At 35.4% G+C, this 26,259-nt stretch overlaps 1 protein-coding gene and 1 non-coding gene across 16 annotated transcripts in view; both read right to left on the reverse strand.

Annotated features, from left to right (window-relative positions):
- The window catches only part of Tia1 (TIA1 cytotoxic granule associated RNA binding protein), a 32,124-nt gene extending 10,924 nt beyond the window's left edge, over nucleotides 1–21,200 (reverse strand). For 3 of the 15 annotated variants that reach the window (XR_011704385.1, XR_011704384.1, XM_071601677.1), the window contains exons 1-7: nucleotides 20,928–21,200; nucleotides 8,935–9,031; nucleotides 5,537–5,635; nucleotides 4,706–4,760; nucleotides 4,504–4,536; nucleotides 3,199–3,286; nucleotides 51–126 (exon numbers count right to left, since the gene is read on the reverse strand). Coding sequence is in view for 13 of the 15 variants with exons in the window: in XM_071601677.1 (XP_071457778.1) it covers nucleotides 51–126; nucleotides 3,199–3,286; nucleotides 4,504–4,536; nucleotides 4,706–4,760; nucleotides 5,537–5,635; nucleotides 8,935–9,031; nucleotides 20,928–20,953 (474 nt within the window). In the remaining 2 variants the exon portion in view is untranslated. Of the gene's footprint in view, nucleotides 1–50; nucleotides 1,068–3,198; nucleotides 3,287–3,797; nucleotides 3,917–4,503; nucleotides 4,537–4,705; nucleotides 4,761–5,536; nucleotides 5,636–8,934; nucleotides 9,032–19,132; nucleotides 20,015–20,927 lie in introns of those variants that run through there. The other 12 variants (XM_071601678.1, XM_071601676.1, XM_027934465.2 and 9 more) reach the window with 10 other exon arrangements.
- Nucleotides 21,201–21,493: 293 nt separating this feature from the next.
- On the reverse strand, nucleotides 21,494–21,564 carry Trnag-ccc (transfer RNA glycine (anticodon CCC)). The gene has a single exon. It is a non-coding gene; the product is annotated as a tRNA-Gly (tRNA).
- Between the last annotated feature and the right edge of the window lie 4,695 nt (nucleotides 21,565–26,259).

Here is a 26,259-nt window from a genome sequence, read left to right on the forward strand (position 1 = left end):
TACATCCTTTACTCTTAAAGCACTGCACATGCACTTCTAATTGAGCTCACCCATTTGTTGAAAAAGGAGACAAAGCCATATCCTTTAGACTTTCCTGTTGCCATATCTTTTACCACTCGGGCATCTCTGAAAACAGAAACAACCAGAAGTTTAGGTTTGCAAACTGTCTTCTAGATATAAAATGAAAATTTTATATACAACTCATTTTCAGGTTTCACCTTCATTAAAGTAAACCTTTAATGTAAATTTACCTTTTAATCTACAAATTTACATGTATTAGCATGTGAGGCTTTATGTTATAAACATGCAAATCAATAACTTCTTAAATATTTGTATATATTATTCAGAAATTGCCTCCCATTTCAAAATGTTTTTTAAACTTTTAAATATTAGACATTGTAAAAGTAGCTATTCACATGAATTATTTAACCACTTATAAAGTTTCCAGGCACATTAAATATTGGCTTTCTTTAACCATGCAACTTATAATTTGCTATTTGATACCATATTCTACCTAATCATAAAAAATTAAAATAGAGAACTGGAAATAAAAGAATTAAAAAGTTGTATATTCCTTAAACTAACTAAATTATTTCATTTTCTCGGATCAATTTATACCCCCCACTTTGGGGAATGGTAAATTTTGAGAACTTCATAATTTGAGAAATGTTAAATCATTGAAGAAGAATACTAGATACACTTCAGTTTTAAAATATACAAGAAGATTTTATACTGAATTTTATAATAGCATTCATATTAAGATTGATTGGAAACTATAAGATATAAAAGCAAAATTTTAAAAAAGTCAGAAAGTAAAAAAGCACGCCAACATTTATCCACTGTGAACCGTAGCTTGTAGTTAGCCAGGGCAATTCTGTCCATTCTTCAGAGACACTCTGCAAAATAACCAGAGCCCTATTATTTGAGATTGAGTAAAAACCCAGCCATGATAGCTAAAACTCCATACCTCAAAAAATTGGACTCATATTGTGCTTCACAATCTGCTTTTAATTTAGCCAGGTATGTCACAATGCTTGCTCTCTCAGGACACATGAACAAAACAGGCACTTTTATAACAAAAACCCAAGTCAGAAAGCCATGCAATGTAATTTCATATTAAAGTATACATAAGCATATTTTAGCTCAATATAGAAATTGATTTATTAAGTGTAGTCAAAATGACAAGAAGTGCTGGTGAAAAGGGAAAACTAAAGCAACTCACTTTACAAAATGTAAAATTAACTTATTAAATTACCTATATGGTACACTTGCATTTAATTTGGTATGTGATTCACTTCTATACCAAAATATGCTATATTACCCTAAACTCAAGAAACATGAGGAGTTTAAGTTCTGTAAATTAGGGAAGTATTATATTTCTTATACTAAATTTTTAATAGGCCACTGTTTATTATATACCTTCTAGAAAATAAAGCACTGTTAAAGGCTCCCTATTTTAAATACTTATCATGAGAACCCTTCAACATATAGTTATTACTTATCTCTTAACAACAACCACCACCAAAAATTAAAAAAGAAAGAAAGAAAAGTCAGGAAAATATGCTGCCAGTTGTCTTTTACGTTTAGGAAAACTAACTCCTTATATAGCCTAAAACTCAGACATTACATAATACCTCAATATAAAACTATAACATTAAAGAAAGGCCTTACCAAGAAAACAACTAATGTACACATCAGTAATTGTGGGACCAAAAGAAAATCTGCAGACTGAAAATATGATGCCAACATATTTAACAAAACGAAATTACTGATCCATAATTTAAAAAATCATGAAACTGTTAAAAGGTTATTGAATCTAAACTCACCAAATTTTAAAAATAATCTTTATTTAATCCCAAACTAAAATTCTCATTTTTGGAAAACCTGCTTCAATCAAAATCAAAGCATTTAACAAAACAGCTACTTAATCTATTTGCAATGTTAGATCAAGGTTTTTCTTTTTAAAGCTTCAGGAAATATCAGTTTCCAAATATACTCAACTGTTACTTATTTCTCTCTGAAAGGCTTCCCTGAAAAAGCAGTAGCAAAGACCTAGACCAAGGTTCTTAATCCTTTTATGATCCTGTGACTACTCTGAAGATAGGATGACATTTATATTCTCCACACCAAAATGAAAACAAACACAATTCTGCAAGGAATTTAGAGAGTCCTTGAGATGCCAAAGGTTAAGGCCCTGCAAGTCTAGATTTTTGAAAGCAAGCTAACCACTACTGAAACCCTTAGACAGACTAAGAGGAACTATTAAGAAATTAAAAGAAATATGTCAACACTAACAAGAGTCCATTTATAAGCCCTAATCTGTGACTGCCTTAAAAAGTTGGCCATACTAATGAACTATAACTCTTCAAATGAAAACTCCCCAAATTCATCAGCAATGCTACTGGCATTTATTTTGCCGTCTCCTCACCTCCTTATTTCTCTCTTGGTCTGCTCAATACAAACCAAAGCGAGAACTTCCTTTTACTTATTCTTCTATCTGAAACAATACTGAAGCACTAGAAATCCTAAAAAAATTTCTTTCCAAATTCAACCATTACTCCTTAAAAGGTACTATAAAAAAATTTTGCTATTCTTATGCTAATATGGCATGCTTTTCAAAATATTAAAATTCTTCTATGATGAATGCTACCTTGATTGAGATATATATGGGCCTAAAATGTATAATTAATATTAAATGCAAGCAAGATAGTGCCTTATAAAATACTATAAAGGCACTATTATTGTTAACAGTTAAAAAAGAGGGTAAATACTTCGGAGATAAACTTAATAGCTGCTTTTAGATACAATTGTTAAAAATTCTTTTTGTTAAATTACATTAACACAAAATGCATGGTATCATAGAAGTGCCCAAATAATTCCTTAATCATAAATCTAAGTTACTATAGATTATTATCAAGCCAGCAAGACACCTATATAAGAATCTATAATATGTACAATGCAAATGTCTCTTAAAAACTAATACTTAAAATCTTTGAAAAAATAGTTTAAGATAGAGATCAAAGATTTATTAATGGAAAAACAATTTTTTGCTCTTAAAGTCTTGAATGGTCTCTAAACAATGTAATATACTATAACTCAAGAGTTAAAAATTAATGTCCCAAATTCACAATAGATTTATTTTTATTACTTTTAAATTGTTTCTAACTAAAAACATTTTATTTATCTTCTGCTACTTACGATATTCTTCCAAATGGTGCAAAAGCTGCTTTTATATCTTCAGTTGTAATTTCTGGACTGAGATCACCAACAAAGACATGGAAATGATCTTATAAGGGGATAGAAGGGGAAGTGAAAAGAAAAATAGAACTTTAGAATTTAAAAAAGACCAAAATTTATACAATAAAGCAATCTTAATACAATTTATGGATTATAATAAAGTATTTAAAAAAACTATCCTATCTCTATAAAAAGCCTATCAATTTTAAACATATTACATCGAGGTAACAATATAGGAAAGATTCTTCTAAAAAGACTATGATATAGCTAACTGAAAACTGCAGTTATATTTCTATTTATAGTCAATTATACTGGTCTAAGAGAATAAACTAATAATATATAACAAGCTTCAGTACTGTAAAAATTTAAAGACTTAGTTAACATTCTGAAAGGAATTATTTACTTTTATTCATTTTACCACTATATGAAGGCTTTACAAATTAAAACAGTGGTATTAATTTATATAGACTAGATTGGCCTCAGTTAAGACAATTTACTGAAGCTAGCTACATCATATACTTGGTTTAACCATATTTTGTGAAGAACAATCAAAGAAATACCTTGCATTGCAACAGTTTGATGTTAAAGTATTTGACAGTTTTCTCAAAAGCCAACAGTTTTGGTTGCCCAGACATTACACCATTCAGTTTATGTGAATCCATGTGCAAGTGAACTAAGACTGAAGGCAACAGAATGAAAACAGTAATCCCTTCACTTTATATCAGAACCATTAAAAAAGCATTGGAGAGAAATAACCATCCTATATGTGAAACTTTTCTAAAAAAGACAATTCTCAAGAAACACAAAAAATGCAAAATTTTTGAATACTTTAAAATGGTCACATATGTATAAATATATAATTTTGATAAAGAATATTTGGAAAGAAAAATTACCCCTATGTGGTAGGCCTCAAGCAACATATTGGGTTGCTCTTCCGTAAAGTTTCAGGAGCAACTCAAACACTTGGAAGATCTGTATATGAAGCCCAGGTGACCTCAAGGAAGCAGGGTATCTTGTCTTTTAGTTGGTGAAAGTATTTCTAAAACATCAGCTGCTACCAAGAGAATTCCTTGAACTAGCACCACAGTAGTGGACAAGTCACACTTGGTCAATGCTGGGAGGAAGGGGGAAAATATTGCCAAAGAGACATAACAAAGAGATTACTACCTAATCCCTCCCCCCTCCCATATCAGACAAAAAAAATTCAGGTGGTTAGTGAATACCCTTTCAAGAGATTTCATTTTATGTTTAAGAAGATACAATTACCTTGTGAACGCTGTGTGCTGACAACGGTACTACCTGATGACAAAGATTAGATTTGTTCTTAAATTTATTAACACAAACACATTAAATCATATCTTAGGATAACGATCAAAACATTACTGCAAACATGTACGTTTATATGTTTTACAATAAAACTACTGGGTATAACAAAAACAAATTTTCAAAGAGTATAAAATATACTTACTGCTTGTATCTTTCTTTTGACTGCTGGGAGTAGTTGCCCAATTCACTTTGACTTCCTAAAAAAAAAAAAATTTCTACATTTATATTCCATAAAAACAAAGCTCAAAATCAGATTTGTATCTATGAATACATAAGAAAGATATGTCTGAGATGAAGCATTGAACACCAGTTCTGGTGAAGTGTTTTTTTTTTTTTTTTTTAAATATTTTTCAAGTTGTCAATGGACATCTATCTATCTATTTATTTATATGTGGTGTTGCGAATTGAACCTAGTGCCTCATGCAAGGCAAATGCTCCACCACTGAGCCACAACCCCAGCCTCTCAAGTTTTTTTTTTTTTTTAATATTTATTTTTTAGTTATCGGTGGACACAACATCTTTGTTTGTATGTGGTGCTGAGGATCGAACCCGGGTCGCACGCATGCCAGGCGAGCGCGCTACCGCTTGAGCCACATCCCCAGCTCCTCAAGTCAAGTTTTAATGCTCATCTTTTGACTTACACTTATGCCAATAACTTTAACAAATCCTAATCTTTATACATTTCTGTTAACATTCAAATAACCTTTTTTTTTAAACAAATAGTATCAATGTATGTTTTCCCTTAGTTTCTTCCAAGCTTTAGTAATTCAAAAATATTTTAGCACTTATGTTCAAGCACCATGATACCAACATAAACACAGGCCTCTCCCCTCTAAAAGCTTTATCCTGCCATTTTAATATTAAATGTGAATGACTTTTTATGATAAAGTGAACATGTTTCTAAAATGGAAATGAAACCATATAACTTAAAATTTACCAGCACAAGTCACCTTTTTGAATTATGACAGCTTACCTTACCCATTATCTTCCGCCCATTCATAGCAGCAAGTGCTGCAGCTGCATGACGATGTTCATGAAACTCCACAAAACAATATGGATCATTTCCAGCTGTCTGTTTGAGAACAAATACACAAGTCAAATTTAAGCTTTATTCTCCCATTATCTTAAAACTATGTACAGATTTTTTTTTTGGGGGGGGGGGGGAGTGGGGAAGGCAGGTACCAGGGATTGAACTCAGGGGCACTTGACCACTGGGCCACATCCTCGGCCCTATTTTGTATTTTATTCAGATACAGGGTTTCATTGAGTTGCTCGACTCCTAACCATTGCCGAGGCTGGCTTTGAACTCGAAATTCTCCTGCCTCAGCCTCCGGAGCCGCTGGAATTATGTGTGTACACCACCACACTAGCAAGATATTTTTCTTTTCTGTTTTCAAATATCAATTTTAGTTGTAGATGGACACAATACCTTTATTTTATTTGTTTATTTTTATGTGGTGCTGGGGATTGAACCCAGTGCCTCAGGCATGCTAGGCAAGTACTCTACCACTGAGCCACAACCCCAGTCCCCTAGCAAGATATTTTTCTTATAAATTAAGTTTTATATACTTCTCAGGCTATGGAAAATGAATGGTACACTCCAAAAGTAAATTTTTAGATTAAAAAGTTAACACTTTAAAAAAACAATTTTTATAAGAAGTTATCTTCTTAGGCTTATACTACAATGCTGTAGCTTTCTTTTAATAATGACTAAGTGTACTAAGTGAAAATAGTTACTAACTCTATTTATTAATATTTACTAATACTATGTATGTTTATTTGCCCCCATAAACACATAACAATTTCTTTAAGGTACAGAGTTTCATTAACATTCTCAAATTCTCCTTTGATTTCTTTTTTTGGGGGGAAATTGTGGTACTAGATGCTGAACCCAGGGACTGATGCTTGCTAGACTAGCACAATACTACTAAACTAAACTATATCTCTATCTCTTTTTTAAAAATTATTTATTTTGAATTACGGTCTTATTAGGATGACAGGCTGGCCTAGAACTTCTGATCTTCCTGCCTCAGCCTCCCAAGTAGTCTTTTTCCATTTTATAATTTTTAATCCTGTTGGTTATATATTAGTTTAATTGCTACAACTGTACACATCCCCTTACTGCTTCTAACTTGCTGAAATTCTTAGCCAACTTCTTAGACCTGCTTCTAAAATATAGGTAAATAGGCTCTGGAAACTAAAGAAGTTCTCTGGTAAGTAAAGTTTAAGAATGGGATTTATGTATGTACATATGTATGTATATTTGTGGTACCAGAGATTGACTATAGACTTCAGGGATTAGCCCTTTTTATTTTTTATTTTGAGACAGGGTTTTGCTAAGCTGCCAAGGCTGGGCTCCAAATTGAGATCCTTCTGTCTTAGCTTCCCAAATAGCTGGATTACAGGCACATGCCACTGTACTCAGCTAGAAGTTTTAGAACATGGACTTTCTGACACAGATATTTTGACTATTTAGAAAGCTTTTAAAAATCCACTCCCATCAAAAAAAAAAAAAAAAGAAAATTGTAATCTCAACTAGATTAGTATCATATAAATTTGCTCACTGTGGGATGGGGCTATAGCTCAGTGGTAGAGAGCCTGCCTTGCATATGTGAGGCATTGGGTTTGATCCTCAGCACCACATAAAAATATATAAATAAAGATCTTAAATTTTACTTCTCACTGTGATGACAGAAGTAGAATAAAAATCTAATAACAACAAATAAAACCAAAATGCTTTAATATAAAAAAATTCTCTTATTCTTTGCTGGTACTGGGATAAGATAACTTGGATGCTTTGTTTTTACCTTCGTTGGGATGCTAGGGACTAAATTCAGGGCCTTGAGCATGCTATGTAAACATGCTACACCCAAGTTGAGCTACACCCAAACCAAATATGTAGTTTTATTATAAATTAAAGCAGAAAAAAAAGAAAAATTCTAATATTTTAGACCTATCAGTGTAAAATGCTAAACAATTTAATAGTTCATTTATTTCTTTCTGTAATCTAAGCAGAACTGATTCAAAATTCAAAAGTGGCAAACACATAATTCAATATACTGGGACTACACTTTGTGTTAAAAAAATTAGAGAATATAAAAATTATGTAATTGAAACTAATGATAAACTTAATGAGAATTCTATTACAAAGATCAATGTTCTTAAGTATAAGAATGTGGTTAAAAAAAGTAGCTTGCAATTAAGATTAGAGCAAACAGATGGAAAAGATCATGCATGCTAATTTTTTTAATATTTAATTTTTAGTTGTAGATGGACACAATACCTTTATTTTATTTTTATGTGGTGCTGAAGATTGAACCCAGTGCCTCACGCGCTAGGTGAACGTTCTACCAATGAGCCACAATCCCAGCCCATGCATGCTAATTTGTATCCAGAAAAAAAAAAAAAAACTTTTCAAGTAAAAATAAGCTAAGCATATATACATTTTCAGCATGTATACTCAGGAATATAAAATTCCTCATCAAATTTTTAAAAATTTGTTTTTCTATACATATTATCATTCAGGGTTAATACCAATTATATGAATAAATTCTATTGTTTTCTCTACCTATTAAGGTCTGATGGATAGGAATTACCTAATTTTGAACTGCCTAAATCTGAGAAAAACTTGACCCTCAAAAATAAAATTAAAAACACTTTCAGCCAGGTGTGGTGACACATGCCTGCAGTCCCAGCAACTTGGGAGGCTGATACAGGAGAATAGAGAGTTCAAAGCCAATTGTAGCAATTTAGTGAGGCCCTAAGCAACTTGGCAAGACCCTGTTTCTAAAATAAAATATAAAAAGGGGCTGGGGGGCTGGAGGGGCTGGGGCTGAGTGGCAGACTACTTATCTAGCATGTGCGAGGCACTGAGTTCAATCCTTAGTACTGCATACAAAAATAGGCAAATAAAATAAAAGTGTGCTATCTATCTACAACTACAAATAAATAAATAAATAAAGGCTGAGGATGTTGCTCAGTGGTTAAACACGTTCAATCCCTGGCACAGAACAAAAACACTTTCACTGTACTAAATGCATATTATTTTTTTTAACCCCGTTTCTAGTCTAATTATAACTTAAATTGTAGATTAACTGAACAATAATTAATTCTGATACTTCAATGCATTTGAAAACAAAAACTTAGATACATATATACATACCCACATATAGTTATCTGCTCTAGGAATGATTAGTAGTTCTGTTCTCTTCCTTTATTTAGCAAATAAATTAAAATCCATTGCTAAGACAGATTTATTATAAATATGCTAAAATCCCTATGAATTTAGACATAAACTAAGAAGTCTTTGAAGTAATGGTTTTAACAAGTATGTCAAAAAGAAGAAAGTTAACTTAAGTAAAATACCCTTACATCCATAATCATTTTGCAGTTTTTACAAGGTCCAATCTGGCTGAAGAGTTGGAGAATTAGAGCTTCTGTTACATCTCTGGAAAGGTTACCAACATATCTGAAACACAAAGAAGAGCAATTCATCATTTCAGATTTGCTTCTTTTGCATCAGTTCCTAAAGTTGCTTACTGTAATATGAATGCTGGGAGATGTCAAATCTTTGCCTTACACTATACTATTAGGAATTACCTTGTAAATGTTTGCCAACACTTCAAAAAAAACTCATATGGATTCAAAATATAGTATGTGCAAATATATTAGACACTGCTAGTAGAATGGAAGATAGCCTATATGTGAGTGTATGCATATATTTATTTTGGCAGCAGTGGGGATTGAACCCAGGGCCTCACACATGCTAGGCAAGTGCTCTGCCACTGAGCTACACCCCCAGCCCTTTATTATTTTGAGACAGTTTCTCTTATTAAGACGCCCAGGCTGACCTCAAATTTAGCAAATCCTCTGGTCTCAGACTTCAGAGTAGCTGAGATTACAGATGTACACCACTATGTACACCACTGTGTCCACCACTATGTCTATTTTTTTGGTTAAGGTTTTGCAAATTAAATTTGTTGCCCTTTAAGTTTCTAGGCATACCTTACTTAGGAAGTTGTTTTTGAAACTCTTAAAATGAATCATTATTAGATGTATAAAATATTTTATGCAATCAATCCTGGGACATATTGTAACTTTTCCTTTTTTGATGTTACTGGGGGTTTAACCCAAGGGTATTCCCCTACTTAGCTCCACCCCAGCCCTTTTTAGTTTTTATTTTGAGGGGGGGGGAGTGTTTTGCTAAGGTTGCTAAGGCTGGCCTTGAACTTGTGATCCTCCTGCTTCAGTCTCTCAAGTCAACGGGATTACAAGCACGTGCCACCACGTCCAGCTTTTTCTATATTAATACAGAAATCATTTGTTTTCTTCCAATTTTTAATTCATATTTATTTCTATAACATTGTTTAATTATGTAGACTTTGAATATGCAATGAAAAAATTTTATAAAAATCATGAGAAAGTTGTTTCTCAGGTGTGGTAGAGTTCACAAACAGATGGGAAGCTTTCACTAAACATCACTGATCAGTGGAAGAAAAATAAAAGGCAGTACAACAAGGTTCCAGATAATTTGAGTTGATGACCAATGAACTTAATTAATATAAACAGGGCACTACAAATCCACATAATCTTTATAAAGGGTTTATAAATAAGTTCTCAAAATGGACTTTTCAAATGAGATTACCTCTAGGCATATTACACATTTACTACTTCTGACACGATAAAATACAGTAGCGTTTAATAATTGTAGAGTTCTTTCACCAGATACGCTTCAGAGAACTTGAAAACTAGACTCTCCCTTAGAAAAATAAACGCCTATACATGTCCACAAAGCATGGATTCCATTTCTTCTTTCTACTGTCCCAACAAACATATTGAGTGCCTACTAGAATAAAACTATTCGAACAGGTTAAAGGGAGAAGTGTTTAATTTTAAAGAACAAACAACATTTAAAGATCAGGTAGAATAATGGCATTTAAAAAAAGAGAGAGTAGGGCTGGAGATATAGCTCAGTGGTATAGCATCTGGGTTGGGGGGGGAGAGAGAGAGAGAGAGAAAATGAGGGAAAGCTCTTTTTTACAGAATTCTAATTAAGAAATACAGGATGATATTAAATTAACAATATATAAGCTATAATAAAATCAGTAAGTTCATTCATTTATACTAAAATAACTAGGTGAAAGGTTTGTGTACAAATGGATAATCAGTGTGCCAAAGTTATCATGGATTATTTAAATAATTGCAAAGGGAAAACCCTACCTTAAAAATGAGTGCTTTGGCTATCACCATTATGACCCAGTAATCAAAATTTAATTCACCTTATAGATGGGCAATGAGAAACTGTATAACATGTATTAACAATATCACTTATGGAGTATTCATATCAAAGAAGTTTAACCTAATCTGATCAAGCTTAAAATTTGATTTAAGAGGATATTGGGCATATAGAGATAATCACAAAATCTAGATGTTAGACATTTTATAAGACAACTTGATCTCTTCAAGAAATTGTCCTGCATCTGGGGTGTAGCTCAGAGTTAAGAGATCGGGCTTAGGGGCTGGGGTTGTTAGCTCAGCCTGGCATGACTGAGGCCCTGGGTTCGGTCCTCAGTACCACATAAAAATAAATAAATAAAATAAAGATATTATGTCCATCTACAATATACACAATGGAATATTACTCAGCAATAAGAGAATAAAATCATGGCATTTGCAGGTAAATGGATGGAGTTAGTGGGGTAGGGAGGGGGAGCATAGGAGGAATAGACAAACTCTAGATAGGGCAGAGGAATGGGAGGGGAAGGGAGAGGGCATAGGGTTAGAAATGAGGTGGAATGTGATGGACATCATTATCCAAAGTACATGTATGAAGACACAAATTGGTGTGAATATACTTTGTATACAACCAGAGATATGAAAAATTTGTGCTCTATATGTGTAATATGAATTATAATGCATTCTGCTGTCATATATAAATTAAAAAAAATTTTTTTTTAAATCCTATCCGGCATGTGTGAGGCCCTGGTTCACTCCCCAGCACTAAAACAACAAAGATCCATGATAGCCCTAATTAAAAAAAAAAAAAAAAAAAAATAGGACTATAGACTTACAAGGTATATAGTGACAACAAAATATAATTAATAATCCTTGACTGGATCCTAGATAGGAGAAAAAGAGCTTGTTCTTGCAGAATGCTAATAAATATAGAAGAAATGAGAGGGGAAAAAAATCACCATTAAAACTCTACAGTAGGACTAGGGATGTGGCTCAAGTGGTAGCATGCTCGCTTGGCATGTGTGTGGCCCGGGTTCAATCCTCAGCACCACAAACAAAGATGTTGTGTCCACCGAAAAACTAAAAAAAATAAATATTTTAAAAAAACACACCTCTACAGTAATAATTGCTACATGCAAGATCCACTCGTGAAAACTAAAATTAGTTGGTGAATTTTAAGGAAAAACACTTGCATAGCCTCAAAGTCTCTCAAAAAATATTATGGCTTTAACCAGTTAACTGGTGATTTTTATCTTCTGACCACAAATTCTCTTGATATATCTCTCTCTAGGAAATGCACCTCAATCCTCTCTTATTGAGTGTAAGCTAATTTCAGTGATTCATCTTCGTTTTTTTTTTTCTCCTGAGGCACTGGGGACTGAACCCAGAGGTGTTATAAGACTGACCTTCATATCCCCAGCCCTTATATATTTTGAGCAGTGTCTCAGTAAGTTGCTGAGGATATCCTTGAACTTGTGATCCTCCTGCCTCAATCTCCTGAGTTCCTGGGATCACAGATGTGTACCATTACATCTGGCTAGTTGATTCACTTCTAATCAACAAACCATTTTCAGAAAGCAGTCACTGTACACTGAAGAAACAGTATTTTGAAACTTTCAGTTCATACAAGGTATCTCCTCACAGATTCAAAAGGTATAAGAGACTTGACTAAATGTAATATATTATCTTGCATTGGATTCTGGAAAACAAAAAAAGATTATTGGAGTAAAAACACTGGGCGAGGTGGAATAAAACTTGTAATTAACAGCTTTGCATCCACCAATGTTAATTTCTTATTTTTGAAAATTGTAGAATGATTATGTAAAATGTTAATATTAAGGGAAGCTAGGTGAGACTGTGAGAATTCCAAAACCATTTCTGCCTATATCTATTCTCACCTAACTTTTGTGCTGATAAAAAATCCACAAAACTGCAATTAAGTCTAAATGAAAAAATGGATCTTCTGGAACTTTAGATCTACTTTGCCAAAGGCAGAGATCTATTGACAACTGGGTAGTTTTTAGAACTTTAATCTTATCACTTACTCTTTGCAAAATTGTCTAAATTCAAATATTTTCTGATACTTGATTTGAAGATAGGTAATAATAAGCAGTAAGAACAAGCTGGTTTAAAAGAAACACTGGCCAGGCAGTGTAGCATGCCTGTAATCTCCATCATTCTGGAAGCTGAAGCAGGAGGTTCACAAGTGTGATACTAGCCTCAGCAACTTGGCAATACCCTGTCTCAAAATTGAAAAGGGCTGGAGATGTAGCTCAGTGGTTAAGCACCCCAGGTTCAATCCCCAGTACCAAAACACTTTTTGGGGGGCATGCAGCTACACACACACACACACAGTTTGTATTGTCTTTATGTTTTCTTGCTTAATGTAGCCTGTAATAATCTCCAGGAGCCTCCATCAATTCATCCCACACATAGCTGTTTATTCTCTTTTGAGGAAGCTGTACACAAAACTTGCTCTCAATCTTGGACATCATTACAATAGACTATAGGTAACAATATATTTTCATATTAATCAATGACAAAATCTTTGTGCAAAAAAATAAAACCCATTATAGTAATCTTTAACTTTTTACCAATATGTCAGTCACTAATACCTCAAATTTTTATAAACAATGCTATTACAAGTATATTTGCTCAATAATAGTTTGAGACTGAAAGCCTAAAAATACGAAATCTGCAGATCCTTTTAATACACACTAGTGGGGCACAGTATTGCATGCCTGTAATCCCAGTGTCCTGGGAGGCTGAGGCAGGATTGCAAATTCAAGAACAGCCTCAGCAACTTAGTGAGGCCCTAAGCAATTCAGCAACCTTATCTCAAAATAAAAAATAAAAAGGGCTGGGGATATGGTTCAGTGGTAAACTGTCCCTGGGTCAATCCCAGTACCACAAATCAAAATAAAAACAACCCTTTTTTATCTTTTTATACATACTTTCAATGGAAAACAAATTATACATATATATATATGTGTGTGTGTGTGTGTGTGTGCGCGCATACACGCGCGCACACACACACCAGAGAGTGAACTCAGGGGCATTCAAGCACTGAGCCACATCCCCAGCCCTATTTTGTATTTTTTAGTTAGAGTAAGGGTCTCACTGAGTTGCTTAGCCATTGCTGAGGCTGGCTTTGAACTTGTGATTCTACTGCCTCAGCCTCCTGAGACACTGGGAGGTTTTCTTATATCTTGCAAAATGTTTTACAGTTCATTCTCATTTTTATATATGAAAAGTTTCTTTAGTTTTTCCTTACTATTTGGTTTCTTAAAAAAAAAGGATTCTCTGAAATATGGCTTTAAGTTTTATGTATAGAGGATTTTTTTTTTCTTTTGGCTACCAAATATCTCTACCTTATGGCAGAGTCCTATTCTCTACAGAAGCTGAAAATGACAAATAGGTTTTGTAGACCTCCTTGCAGCTGGACCATTTGAATATGATGGAGGTTAGGTGCATTAAAAATACCAGTGCTGAACAGACTTCACAGAGAGACCTTAAAAAGAAAAGATCGAAGAAAATGTTTTGGTGGCACAATGGAGCAGTGCTAGTACAGACTGTGGTGTCTGATCTTCAGTGTTTGTGGAAGCAGGATCCTTTCTGGGATGGTCTGTCATTTGATTATGACTGTGCCTAATAGTTGTCTCTCTTTTCTAAGCCAAGTTCCATGACCTTCCTACAAATTCTTAAGAGTGTCCAATATATTTTTTAATAAGCTCCTTTCATAGTTAAAGTACTCCCTTGCTACATATACTTAATCTTTATATAAAAATTTGTACTGGGGCTGGGGTTGTAGCTCAGCGGTAAAGTGCTTGCCTAGCACAGGAGAGGCCCTAAGTTCGATCCTCAGCACCACATAAAATAAGTAAATAAAATAAAAGACACTGTGTCCAACTATACCTTAAAAAAAAAAAAAAAACTCTACTAAAGCAGTTGCAAACCAAGGTCACCTATCACGATGTCTACTGAACTACTAAACAAATGTACAATTTCATTTTATCTAGTTTTTATTTTTCAAATGTTTACTTTTTTTGATGTATACCATACCAATGTTATTTATTTTGCCACATTCGGGATCCAACCAAGGGCTTTAAGCATAGTAGGCAAGTGCTCAATGACTAAGCTACACCCTTGACCTTATTTTTTTGAATAACATTTAAATGTCTTTTTTAGCTATTCCATGGACTTCTCACTAACACCACAGATTTAAGTATCTCATATTGTTATTTACTGTATCACCCCTGGGATAATGTACCAATCCTGTGCAGAACTGGAAAATGGAGACAGAAGTATTTGTTAAGGTAATCAATTTAAAAATGCCATTTTATGTTACTGTAACAAAATACCTGAGGCTGAGTAACTTTTAAAGAAAAGGTTTATTTGATTCACATTCTGGTGGTGGGAAAGTTCAGATATCATGGCAATGGCATCTGACCAAAAAAGCCCCAGCTGCATCACAACACTGTGAAATAGAAAGGGGCCCAGCAAGTGGGTTGGTCTTGCTACAACCCAGTCTTATAAGAACTACATTTAAAATTCCTTTCCAAGGCAATGCCCCCATGACCTAATCACCTTTCACTAGGCCCCACCTCTTAAAAGGTTTCACCACTTAACACTGCCACATTAAGGATCTAAATTCCTGAATATGAATCTTTCAGGGACAAACCACACCCAACCATATCATGTCTTTTTGGGCAGCTGGATAAATATGAATATAAAATAAACATTAGTTAATATTATATCTGGAGGTAATATATCTGGGGATGTAATTTAGTTGAAGAGCACATGCTTAGCACCAGAGAATCTGGGTTCAATTTCCAGCAACACACAAATATTGTACTAATGTAATCTCCTTAAGGTGAAGAATTATACTGTGATTATGTAACAGAATGTCCTCATGCTTAGGAAATAAAGTATTTAAACACAAAGTGTCATGATGTCTTCAATTAATTCAAATGTTTCTGCAAAAATACCCCCCAAACAAAAACAAAACCCCCAATAAATGGCTAAATATCAAAATTGCTAATTCCACCTGAAAGGCATGTTAAGTCTTCAATGTACAATTTGTGTTACTTCTCTGTAGGTTTTTTAATTTCTCAAAATAAATAATACCTGAGAAGTAGAACCAATAGAAAAAGTCATCACTGCTACTAGTGACCACATGACAGCTCTGCCAGGGATAGAATTTCATATTATCTTAATACACACTGTTGAAGTTGGTAACTAAGTTGAACAGTTACAAAACTGGAATCCAAGAACACTTAAAATATTCATTTTTTATTAATACAAGCTCTAGACAATTAACCTACAAAGAAAATGTACAAAGCAGAATGGGTTTGTTTCTAGCCACAATCATTAAAATGGAGAATTTAATAAAGAAATCCCCGTGAAAATGAGTAAAAAAGCATGGATAAGTAAGTTTTAACTTCATGATAAATTCCATAAGAGTACAGATTTTAAAAATTCAGACTGGATATATACTATATAGAACACTGACTGGAACATTGCTATGTACTCTATAAATATTTGCTGAATAACTATACTCTCTAGATGACTTCAGAACATTTGCAATTTGCTAGGAAATTATTTTGCCCGAGTTACTAAATTAACAGGGGAAACAATTATTTTCTAATTAAGAACCTGTAGATGGGCTGGGGATGTGGCTCAAGCGGCAACGCACTCGCTTGGTATGCGTGGGGCGCTGGGTTCGAACCTCAGCACCACATAAAAATAAAATGTTGTGTTCACCGAAAACTAAAAAATAAATATTAAAAAAAATTTCTCTCTAAAAAAACCCAAACAAACCTGTAATGCGTGTATATACACCACGTCAGCATCCTAACCTATTATTAAACAATTACGTACACTTCACAAAGGATAGTCTTTACACATTGCAGAAGCTATCTTATTTATTAGCTAGTAATTCTTTCAGTTGGTTTGTGTGGCCATACACATAAACCAGATTGAACAAATGTATCTAATATTAAAATTGAAGACATCTTAAGGGATATCCATGCTCTCAAAATGGCATTCATTTTTACTTATGTAGCAAACATTTTAGATTGATTGATATACACTTCTAAATAAATCCACTTACTGTTGGTGTCATTCTCACATAACACATCCAATCCACTGATAATCTCTGCTGCTAGATTTTCAAGACATATCCAAAATCCTTCTACTTTTCATCACTTCTACTAGTACTACTTTTTAAGTCACCATTTGGTCACTCAACTGAACTATACTAGTCTACTTGACTCTGCCCTTTCAATGGTTAAAACAGATTATATCACTCCCCTGCTTAAAATCCTCTTATTGCCTCCCTTATCACTCTTTTTTCCCAAGACATAGCCCTCACAGGGCCCTATATGATCTGTTATCTTCTACCTCCCCTAATAACCCCTTCTCCCCTCACATCATTCTAACCACATTTCCTAATTCTCTCCTATCTCTTCAGTCTCTGCAACAAGCATGCCTCACCATGGGCCACCAGCTCTTTCTGCAGTGCCCCTTCCTCAGATATATGCATAGTTCTCCCTCACCTTCTTCAGTTCTCCCCTCACGGTGACTTTTCCTACTGTTCTCTATAATTTCCACTCTATCTTCCCTATCTTGCATTATTTTTCTCTATAGAACTTAATTACTACCTAACAATTATTTATGTAAGTTCTAAAAAGATCTATGTGTTTCCAGTTCCTAGAACAGTGATAGCCACGAGTTACATTCTCAAATATTACTAATGAATATGTTTGTAGCACATTGTCAATTTTTTTTTTTTTTTTTTTTTTTTTGTCTGAGCCACATCCCCAGCCCTTTTAGTTTTTTGAGACAGGGTCTTGCTAAATTACTGAGGTTGACCTCAAACTTGGAATCCTCCTGCCTTGACCTCCTGAGTTGCTGGGATTACAAGGATGCATGGCCATTCTTCAGAAACAATGTATTATCCAATAACTAAAATTCTCATTTTAGTCAAACTTTCCTTCAGTCTCACCTTACTAGTTAAGAATGAATAAGCCAACTGAACTCAACAAAAAAGAGTTGCTATTTCCTTCTACAAAAGTGTTTGGAGAAGAGTGGGGTAGAAATAAGAAAGATGCATGGGGTGATGGAAAGACAAGGCCCTCATTAGTAATAATTAGACAGCAATTATTTAGCTGAGGGCTTTTAAAGAGACCTACATTGTTAACAATGTCAAAGCCACACAGTAACTGTACAGCTATATCAAAATGCATTTGAGAGTAAATCACTCAGAGGACATTAAAGTGCCTGGATCTAAAGGAATTAACACCAGCAATGTTTTTCTAGTTTAGTGTGCCGCTTTTATTTTACAAATTTAAAGTTTTCAAAGTGACCAAGGCCAATTCAGATTCACTATACACATATTTTTATTTTTCATTATGGACAATTTCAAATTTACACATAAGAATAATAGTATGTAAATATAACCCATCCACTCACTACAAATGTCTGAATTACTAATTACTTTGAACACTCCTCAAAATAGTCTTGCAGGAAAATCTTTAAGAATGTTTTTCTTGCAATGTGTTTCCAAAGTACTGCTGACAGAAAGATGAATACTGGCAATGTCAAATTTACCACGGTGATGCTGACCACTGAGATGTGGCAAGTGGATACTTCCTCTAAGCCACTTAGGAACACAGGTTGTATTAGAATTCAGACTATTTTATTCTCAAATGAGTAAAATCTTGATTCTCTTCTTGAACTGTACCACATTTTAAAACAAATCTATTAATCACTTACCATGGACCAGATGCTGTGCCAAGAACGTATTAAAAGCCCCTGACATATTATAAGTTCCAGAGTCATGAAAGCAAACATTAAAAGTAAGAATACTGCTGGGAAAACTTAGGAATTAGTACCTACCCATATTTAACCAAGATTGGTGTAACTGGAAAAATGAGAGATTTTGGCTGAGGGAGACAGAAGCAAGTGAGAAGATAATAGGACTACTTCGAGCAAAAATAAAAATTCTTAAATGGGGTGTTCTAATGAGAGGTTCAAGGCAAAATCAGTCATTAGTGTAATGGTTAAGAGCTGAAGACAGTCGAATTGCAGGATGAGGAATAAAAAGGTATATGATCTTGGGTGAGTTAATTAGACTCTAATTTTGCTTTTTCCGGCTACAAAATGGAATAAATTATTTTTAATGTTCAGATGAGTATTAAAAGAGCATTTAAAGCACTTAGCACAGAGCCTGGCACATACTAAGCATTCAATGACTCTCTGTGAATTAATAAAACTCTATTATTTCTCCTGCAATGATTAGTCCCCTGTCCCCAGTCTAGTACTATTTAACTACCTGCTTTTGTAGACTGGCCTGAGAATGCTGAAGTTGTCTTCATTATTTGATATTCCCAAATCAACGTACTAAAAAGGTTAAGTTCCCATATATTCCTGGCAGTTTCTGAAATTAAAACATTTCAAAATAATGTAAGAATCTTAAATGTAAAGGCATTATAAAATATGAGCAGTGCTTAACCCAATATGTGGCTATCATGCTTCTAGCTAAGATGTAAGAGGAAAAAAAGTCTAGTATGTTTTTAGGGAGTGTTCTTCTGTAGATACAAACTTTCCAAAAGCAAAGTCCATTCCCTAATTGCTGCATCCTTATAAAAAGATACACATAAACTAGCAGAATATTTAATCTATTAAGAAAATAAGTCTGGGGATTTAGCTGAGTGGTAGAGCATTTGCCTAGTATGTGCAAGGTTCTGGGTACAATCCTGAGCACTGCAAAAAAATAAAATAAAATAAATAAAAAATAAAAAGTTTTAAAAAGAAATGTAAAATGTAACAACATTTCCCATATATATTAGAAATATCAATTTAGAATTCAAAAAAATTTTTGGTGAAAAAAACTACACTCTAGTTCAGAACTTTAATATCTAGAGTTGTGAAAAGAAACCTAAAATTGTATTTTTAATGCATTGAGTTCTCAAACTGCCAGTATCCAACAGTAAAACAAAAAGCCACGCCAGGAACTCACTGAAAAGTTAACTACGTGAGATGATAAATATGTTAAGTCGGCTTTACTGGGGCAACCAATTTGCTCTGTGTATTTCATATTAAACATTATGTTGTAAACCTCAAATTCACACAATAAAGTAAAAATCCAAAACACATCTCACTGAGCTTTTCCTTTTTTTCCCCCCCTGGAGAAATGCAACAAAGGCAGGATCGCTCATCCAATTAATATTCTGAAAACAAAGAATGCAGGGGGGGGGGGGGGGGAACTACACGACAAAGAAAATATCCCCAGCTCGGATCACTTAATACTAAAAACTTCTTGCCTAAATACGTTATATAATCAACTGTTGCTTCATAAAAACTGCCTGCTTGATCGGCAACATGTCAATCACCAGAGTAGCAAGCGATTATAAAGATGTATTAAATCCACTTCCCCTCAGTAGATATATTCCTCCGGGTGAGATTTCCATTTTTTTTTTTTTTTTTAAAGCAGTTTCAAAATCCTTGGGTGGTCCGGTTAGGCTTTTTGGTCGAGGGTCGGGGGTGCTATAGAAGAAAAGCCAAAGAGAGGTTAAAGAAAGATATTTGGCTTTTTTCCAGTTGGCAACTGAGAGAATAAAGTTTACCTCAGCCTCAAGATGGGGGGGGGGGGGAAATTCCTACCAACGAGAAGAAAACGAAAGGAAGAGTTTCAGGAGAAAAATAAAATGTAAAGGGAAGTCTGAAAAGATATAAAGAGGTTAATTACAAGGGGGGGGCGGGGAAAAAAAAAGAGAAGAAAGCAAGCATGGGACTACAGGAGGGTCCGCCGAGTTCTAAAGAGAGGTTTGAATGAAAAAGTCTTTTCTCCAGGTCTAAGGACCCCAGAGGGCGGGCGGCGAGGCCAAAGGCCGCGCGCTGGTGCAGTTAAGGCGAAGGGATTAATTCTGAGGGTCGACCCCCAGTCCCTCCACTTCGTCCTCTCACAGCCCGGGTCTTGGCTCTAAACATCCAGGTGTGTGCTAAGGAGAGAGGAACCACGATATCGCGGCGTCCACGGAGACAATAGGCTGGGGAGCGACGCAGGGCCGAGGCCTCCCTCCGGGACGACCACCATCCCGCCTCCCTCATCGTTGCTCCAGACTCACAGAGTCTTGGGCATCTCGTCCTCCATGGCTGCTGCTGTCGCGGCGGCGCCTCTGGGTCCAGCTCCCTGCCCTTCACTACCTCCCAAATCGTATGAACGGCTATGGCTGCGGGATGGCGGGGTTTCTCGGCTGAGCAGAGGTTACTTCGCCGTCTTCTTCCGCGGTAATTACGCCGATATGCCCCGCACAGCACGAACAATGAAGCCCCGATTCAAGATGGCGGCGAGCCGGGCGCCTAGGAGCAGCCAGCGAAGTGACCCAGACCGCGCAGGCGCAGAATAACCCTGCACTCTCACCCTCGCGGCGCGGGGCTACACCTCAATCCGTAGGTTCACTTGTTGCGCAGCCGCTCTTTCACCCGACTCGTGATGGCTCGGATTGCGCAGGCGCACAGCTTAACTATTTCAAAACTTTCGTAAACTGTCGGTGAGCTCCAGATCCGAATGTTTCATCAGTGAATTATAATGAAATGGAGATCTTCAGGGTAATTAAAAATTCTAAGTATTTTCACTACAGGAAAGATTTATGAAGATTCTTTTAAGACATTTTTGAGCAAAAGAAGTGCCTGCGCCGCCCGGGAATCGAACCCGGGTCGCAAGAATGGGAATCTTGCATGATACCACTACACCAGCGGCGCTGTTGACGAAAGCACTCGCCAGAGTCTCCTAGGAGAAAAATGCAAGCACACATTCCCATTCAAAGATGCACTTCATATATTGTTATTTTAATTTGAAAATAAAAGTGTACTGATGGTTTGATAGCTCATATCTGCTATTTTTTTCATTGCTATGAGAAACGAATTATCTTATTGCAGTTCAGTTGGATGGATGTTTCTACTTTTTCTATACAGAAAAAATATTCAATTTTAATTTTTTTTTACTTAAAAACGTAAGTGTTTCAGTAAGAAGAATTTGCCTTGTTGGTGCTAACCAATTATTTGAGACTTGAAAAAATATTTTCAGACGCTTTATTTTGCCTTTCCGTGGTGTATTCAATGTACATTGAAAAGCATTTAAGAAGTGGTTTCTGTAGCAAATTGGTCACAAGAATCATAAGGTAAGTGAATCAGAAGATACATAAATTTAAGTACTCTTTTAGAAGGAAGGAAAATTAGGGCTCTAAAAGTGATTCAGTGCATTCGTTATGCATTTCATAATGAATTTTATAAGTTATATGAAATATTTTATAAACATAGGAGAATTTACACATCCAAAAACTAGATCCTCTTCAAAATAGTTCTTTTAGAACTATGATACATTTCTGATTTCCATTTTTGGAATTGCCTTGAGAGTCCCTGATGCATTCTTCAGATTATATTAAAAGATACCAAGATTTATTTCTTGAGGATGAGGCAGATGTTATAGTGGACAGTATTTTTAAACACATTTTTGAGACACCCATTTAAAGTAGTCTTTTTAGTTTATTCATAGAGATGTTTAACCATTTCTACAATCATTTTTAGAACATTTTCATTCTTCCAAATGAAACTTTTTCCAATTAACAATCACTTCTGGATCTACCTATTCTGGGCATTTCATAGAAATGGAATTGCACACTATGTGTTCCCTTGAAACTGGTTTCTTTCACTTAGTATTATGCTTTCAAGGTTCATATATATTGTATCTATCAGTTTCCTCTTTGGCACCTTTCCTTTTTTTTTTTTTTTCCTCCCCAAATATTTTGAACTGTTTTTGTTTGTATTATTATATATATATATTTTTTACAGTGCTGGGGATTGAATCCAGGGCCTTGCACTGAGCTATATCCCAAGTCCCTTTGCAATGTTCTTTTAGTACTGTAGATTTTTTGCTTGTTTTGGAACTTGGAATTGAACTCGGGGGCACTCAACCACTGAACATCCCCAACTCTTTTTTTTTTTTTTTTTTTTGTATTTTATTTAGAGAAAGGGTCTCACTGAGTTGTTTAGGGCTTCACTAAATTTCTGAGGCTGGCTTTGAACTCATGATTCTCCTGTCTCAGCCTCCCAAACTGCTGGGATTACAGGTGTGCACCACTGTACCAGGCTAAGACAGTCATTTTTTAAAATGTTATAAAAGTTATAAAAGTACTACTTGTTCACCATCACAAATGAAATAATATAGATAGTATAAAGAAAAGATTAAAAATTTCCTTATTCTTCCCTCTTTAAGAACTAATATTCACAAATTAGTCTGTAAGCTTCTACATCTTTCTCTATATGTATCCAGATACATATATATGTAAGTACTTAGGATTTTTAGTTATTTCAAAATACATGGTATATACTTTGCAACTTTTTTCACTTAAGCTTACATCATAGTATTATCCAGTTTGATGAATACAGATTTTTTTATATGTGCATACTGGAATCTAGGACCTTGGGCATATTAAACATACTACCATTGAGTTATACTCCCAGTCCCAACTTTAGTTGTGGCAAAATAGTCCATAGAATGAATGTGCACAACTTATTCAAAGGTAAATTGAATAAATTACCATAATTGGTGTTGATAGACCTCCAAGTTACTCTACCTTTTTTCTATTACAAATGGTGTTGCAATCCTGGTTCATATATCCTTATAAATTGATTCTTTTATTTCTGTAGGATAGATTCCCAAACATGAGATTGCAGAATTAATATATATTAATGTATATATAATTTAGATAAAGGTTATAATCATTCACATTTCTACCAACAATAATTGAAAGTCCCTGAGTCCTTCACCAAACTTGCTCCATTTTCTTCTGCATTAAGATGTTATTAGGGCTGGGGATGTGGCTTAAGCAGTAGTGTGCTTGCCTGGCATGCATGCGGCCCGGGTTTGATCCTCAGCACCACATACAAAGATGTTGTGTCTGCCAAAAACTAAAAAAAAAAAATTAAAATTCTCTCTCTCTCTCTTTAAAAAAAAAAAAAGATGTTATTATTCTTACTAATTTTTTCCAATATGTTAGATAAAAAATGGCATCTCCTTGTTTTAGCTTGCATTTGCCTAAAGGGTTGAGCATCTTTTTTTTTTTTTAATATTTGTTTTTTAGTTGTAGTTGGACACAATACCTTTATTTTATGTGTTTTTTTATGTGGTGCTGAGGATCAAACCCAGAGCCTCACATGTGCTAGGCAAGTGCTCCACTACTGAGCCACAACCCCAGCCCTTGAGCATCTTTTTCTTTCTTTCTTTCTTTCTTTCTCTATCTATCTATATTTTTACCACTGACAGTTACTCTTTTATGAGTTGCCTATTCATATACTTAGTCTATATTTATGAAGTTGTTTACCTTTTCTTATCACTTTATAGAGCTGTTTATATGCTTATAATATTGACCACAATCCTTTTCTTACTACTTCTTACCTTTTTTTTTTCCCTCTGTGGGGGGGAAAAAGCAATCTTTAATTAGCATCCTCATTTGGCTGTTAAATTTTGCCAAAAATCTACTTAGTTATTTATTTACTTATTTTGGTACCAGGATTGAGCTCTGGGGCACTTGACTACTGAGGCATATCCCCAGCCCTATCTTGTATTTTTATTAGAGACAGGTTCTTACTGAGTTGCTTGGTACCTTGCTTTTGCTGAGGCTGGCTTTGAACTCAGGATCCTCCTGCCTCAGCCTCCCAAACCACTGGGATTATATGCGGCAGTCTGGCTGGGCACAATTCAGGAGCCACTTGTCAAAAGAAACGAACTTTATTTTTAGAAAACACACACCAAACCACACAGCTCCTCAGGAAAAACCTTCAGAGCCCAACTGCCACCACTGGCTTCCCACAAACCTCTCAACCTCCCCCACTCCTCCTGCTCTAGAGGCTGATTGGCTGGGTCTCCGGGCAGAGCCAAAAAAAGTCCCCCAATGAGCAGCTCCCTGGTCTGAAAGGGCGGGGAAACAGCCCAATGAGCATCACTGCAGAGGAGCCAATCAGTTGGCAGCTAGAAGTTTGCTGGGGCCACTGTGAGCCAATCATCAGCTGGCAGCTGGAAGTTTGCTGGGGCCCCTTTGGCTGTGGCTCTCAACAATTATAGACATGGGCCACTGTGCCCAGCTCAAATCTATTTATTTTTAAGTACTGGGGATTGAACTCAGGGATGTTCTATACCAAACTACATCCCTAGTTGTTTTAATTAATTATTATCATTATTATTATTTTGCTACTGGGGGTTGAATCCAGAGGGGCTTTACCACTGAGCCACATCCCTACCCTTTTTTATTTTGTTTTTTTGAGACAAGGTCTTGCTAAGTTGCTGAGGGCCTTGCTAAATTACTGAGGCTGGCCTAGAATTTATATTCCTCCTGCCTCAGTCTCTCCAGTCACTGGAATTATAGGTGGCTGCCACCTGACCTGGCCCCTTTTAAAAAATATATATATTATATTTTTAGTTGTAGATGGACACAATACCTTTACTTTATTTATTTTTATGCAGTCCTGAGGATTGAACCCAAGTCCTCCTATGTATGAGGCAAGCACTCCACCACTGAGCTCTACTTCCAGCCCCCTTTCGTTTTTTATTTTAAGACAGGGCCTTGCCTAATTGAGGGGGTTCTAGTTAAGTTGCTGAGGCTGGTCTCTAACTTGGGATCTTCCTGCCTCAGTCTCTTGGCCAAAATTCAGAAGGTGAAAATCATGAGTTTTAAATGCTCCGTGACAACTGTTGCTATAGACCAACTCTTAATCTTTAGGCATGTTCAGTGCTAGGGGGTTTGGGGAGGGTAACCATTGGCTTGAAATGAGTGACTTATATCTATGAGACTGGTGTATCTGTCCCTGCTTTGGCTAGACCTGTTGCTCCCTAGCATTTTTTGCTTGGGACCTATCAAGCTGGAGCTGCTGGAGCTGCAAGCGACCTTTCAGATTGCCATGCGGGTTCTTAAGATGCACTATAGCAAACTGTTCACCACTAAGGTCAGAGGGCCTCCTTGAGGAAAGAGAGGATGGAGAGGGGACTAGGGTTCAAGAACTCATGACTTCAGATGTTTCCTCAGTTAACTCTTGTTCTGCTCCAGCCTGTTTCCATCTCTTCCTGTCTCTAGGCCTTTAATTTTCTCCCTGCAAACAGAGGAATAACATACACATCTTTCTAGAAAATGTCTCAGAAGAAAATGCACGAAAGTAATGCTCAGGAGCTTTCTCCGAGTTACTGTGGATATGGGCCTGCCAAACTCTAGAATGAGCTTTTGTTTTTTAGTATGAAATTCCCACATGGTCCATTCCCATCAAAGCAGAGCCTCATGTACCTCTTTAAGATAGCTCAGGCTGATCCAGTAACCAACTTAATATTTAGTTATAAGTGTTTGGACGAGGAATCTGAAAGCTGAGAGATGAAGCAGTTTACCTCTTCTTATCAATTTGTAGAGCTTT

This window comes from Marmota flaviventris, chromosome 14 (genome assembly GCF_047511675.1).
Source record: "Marmota flaviventris isolate mMarFla1 chromosome 14, mMarFla1.hap1, whole genome shotgun sequence".
In the NCBI taxonomy this organism is placed as follows: domain Eukaryota; kingdom Metazoa; phylum Chordata; class Mammalia; order Rodentia; family Sciuridae; genus Marmota; species Marmota flaviventris.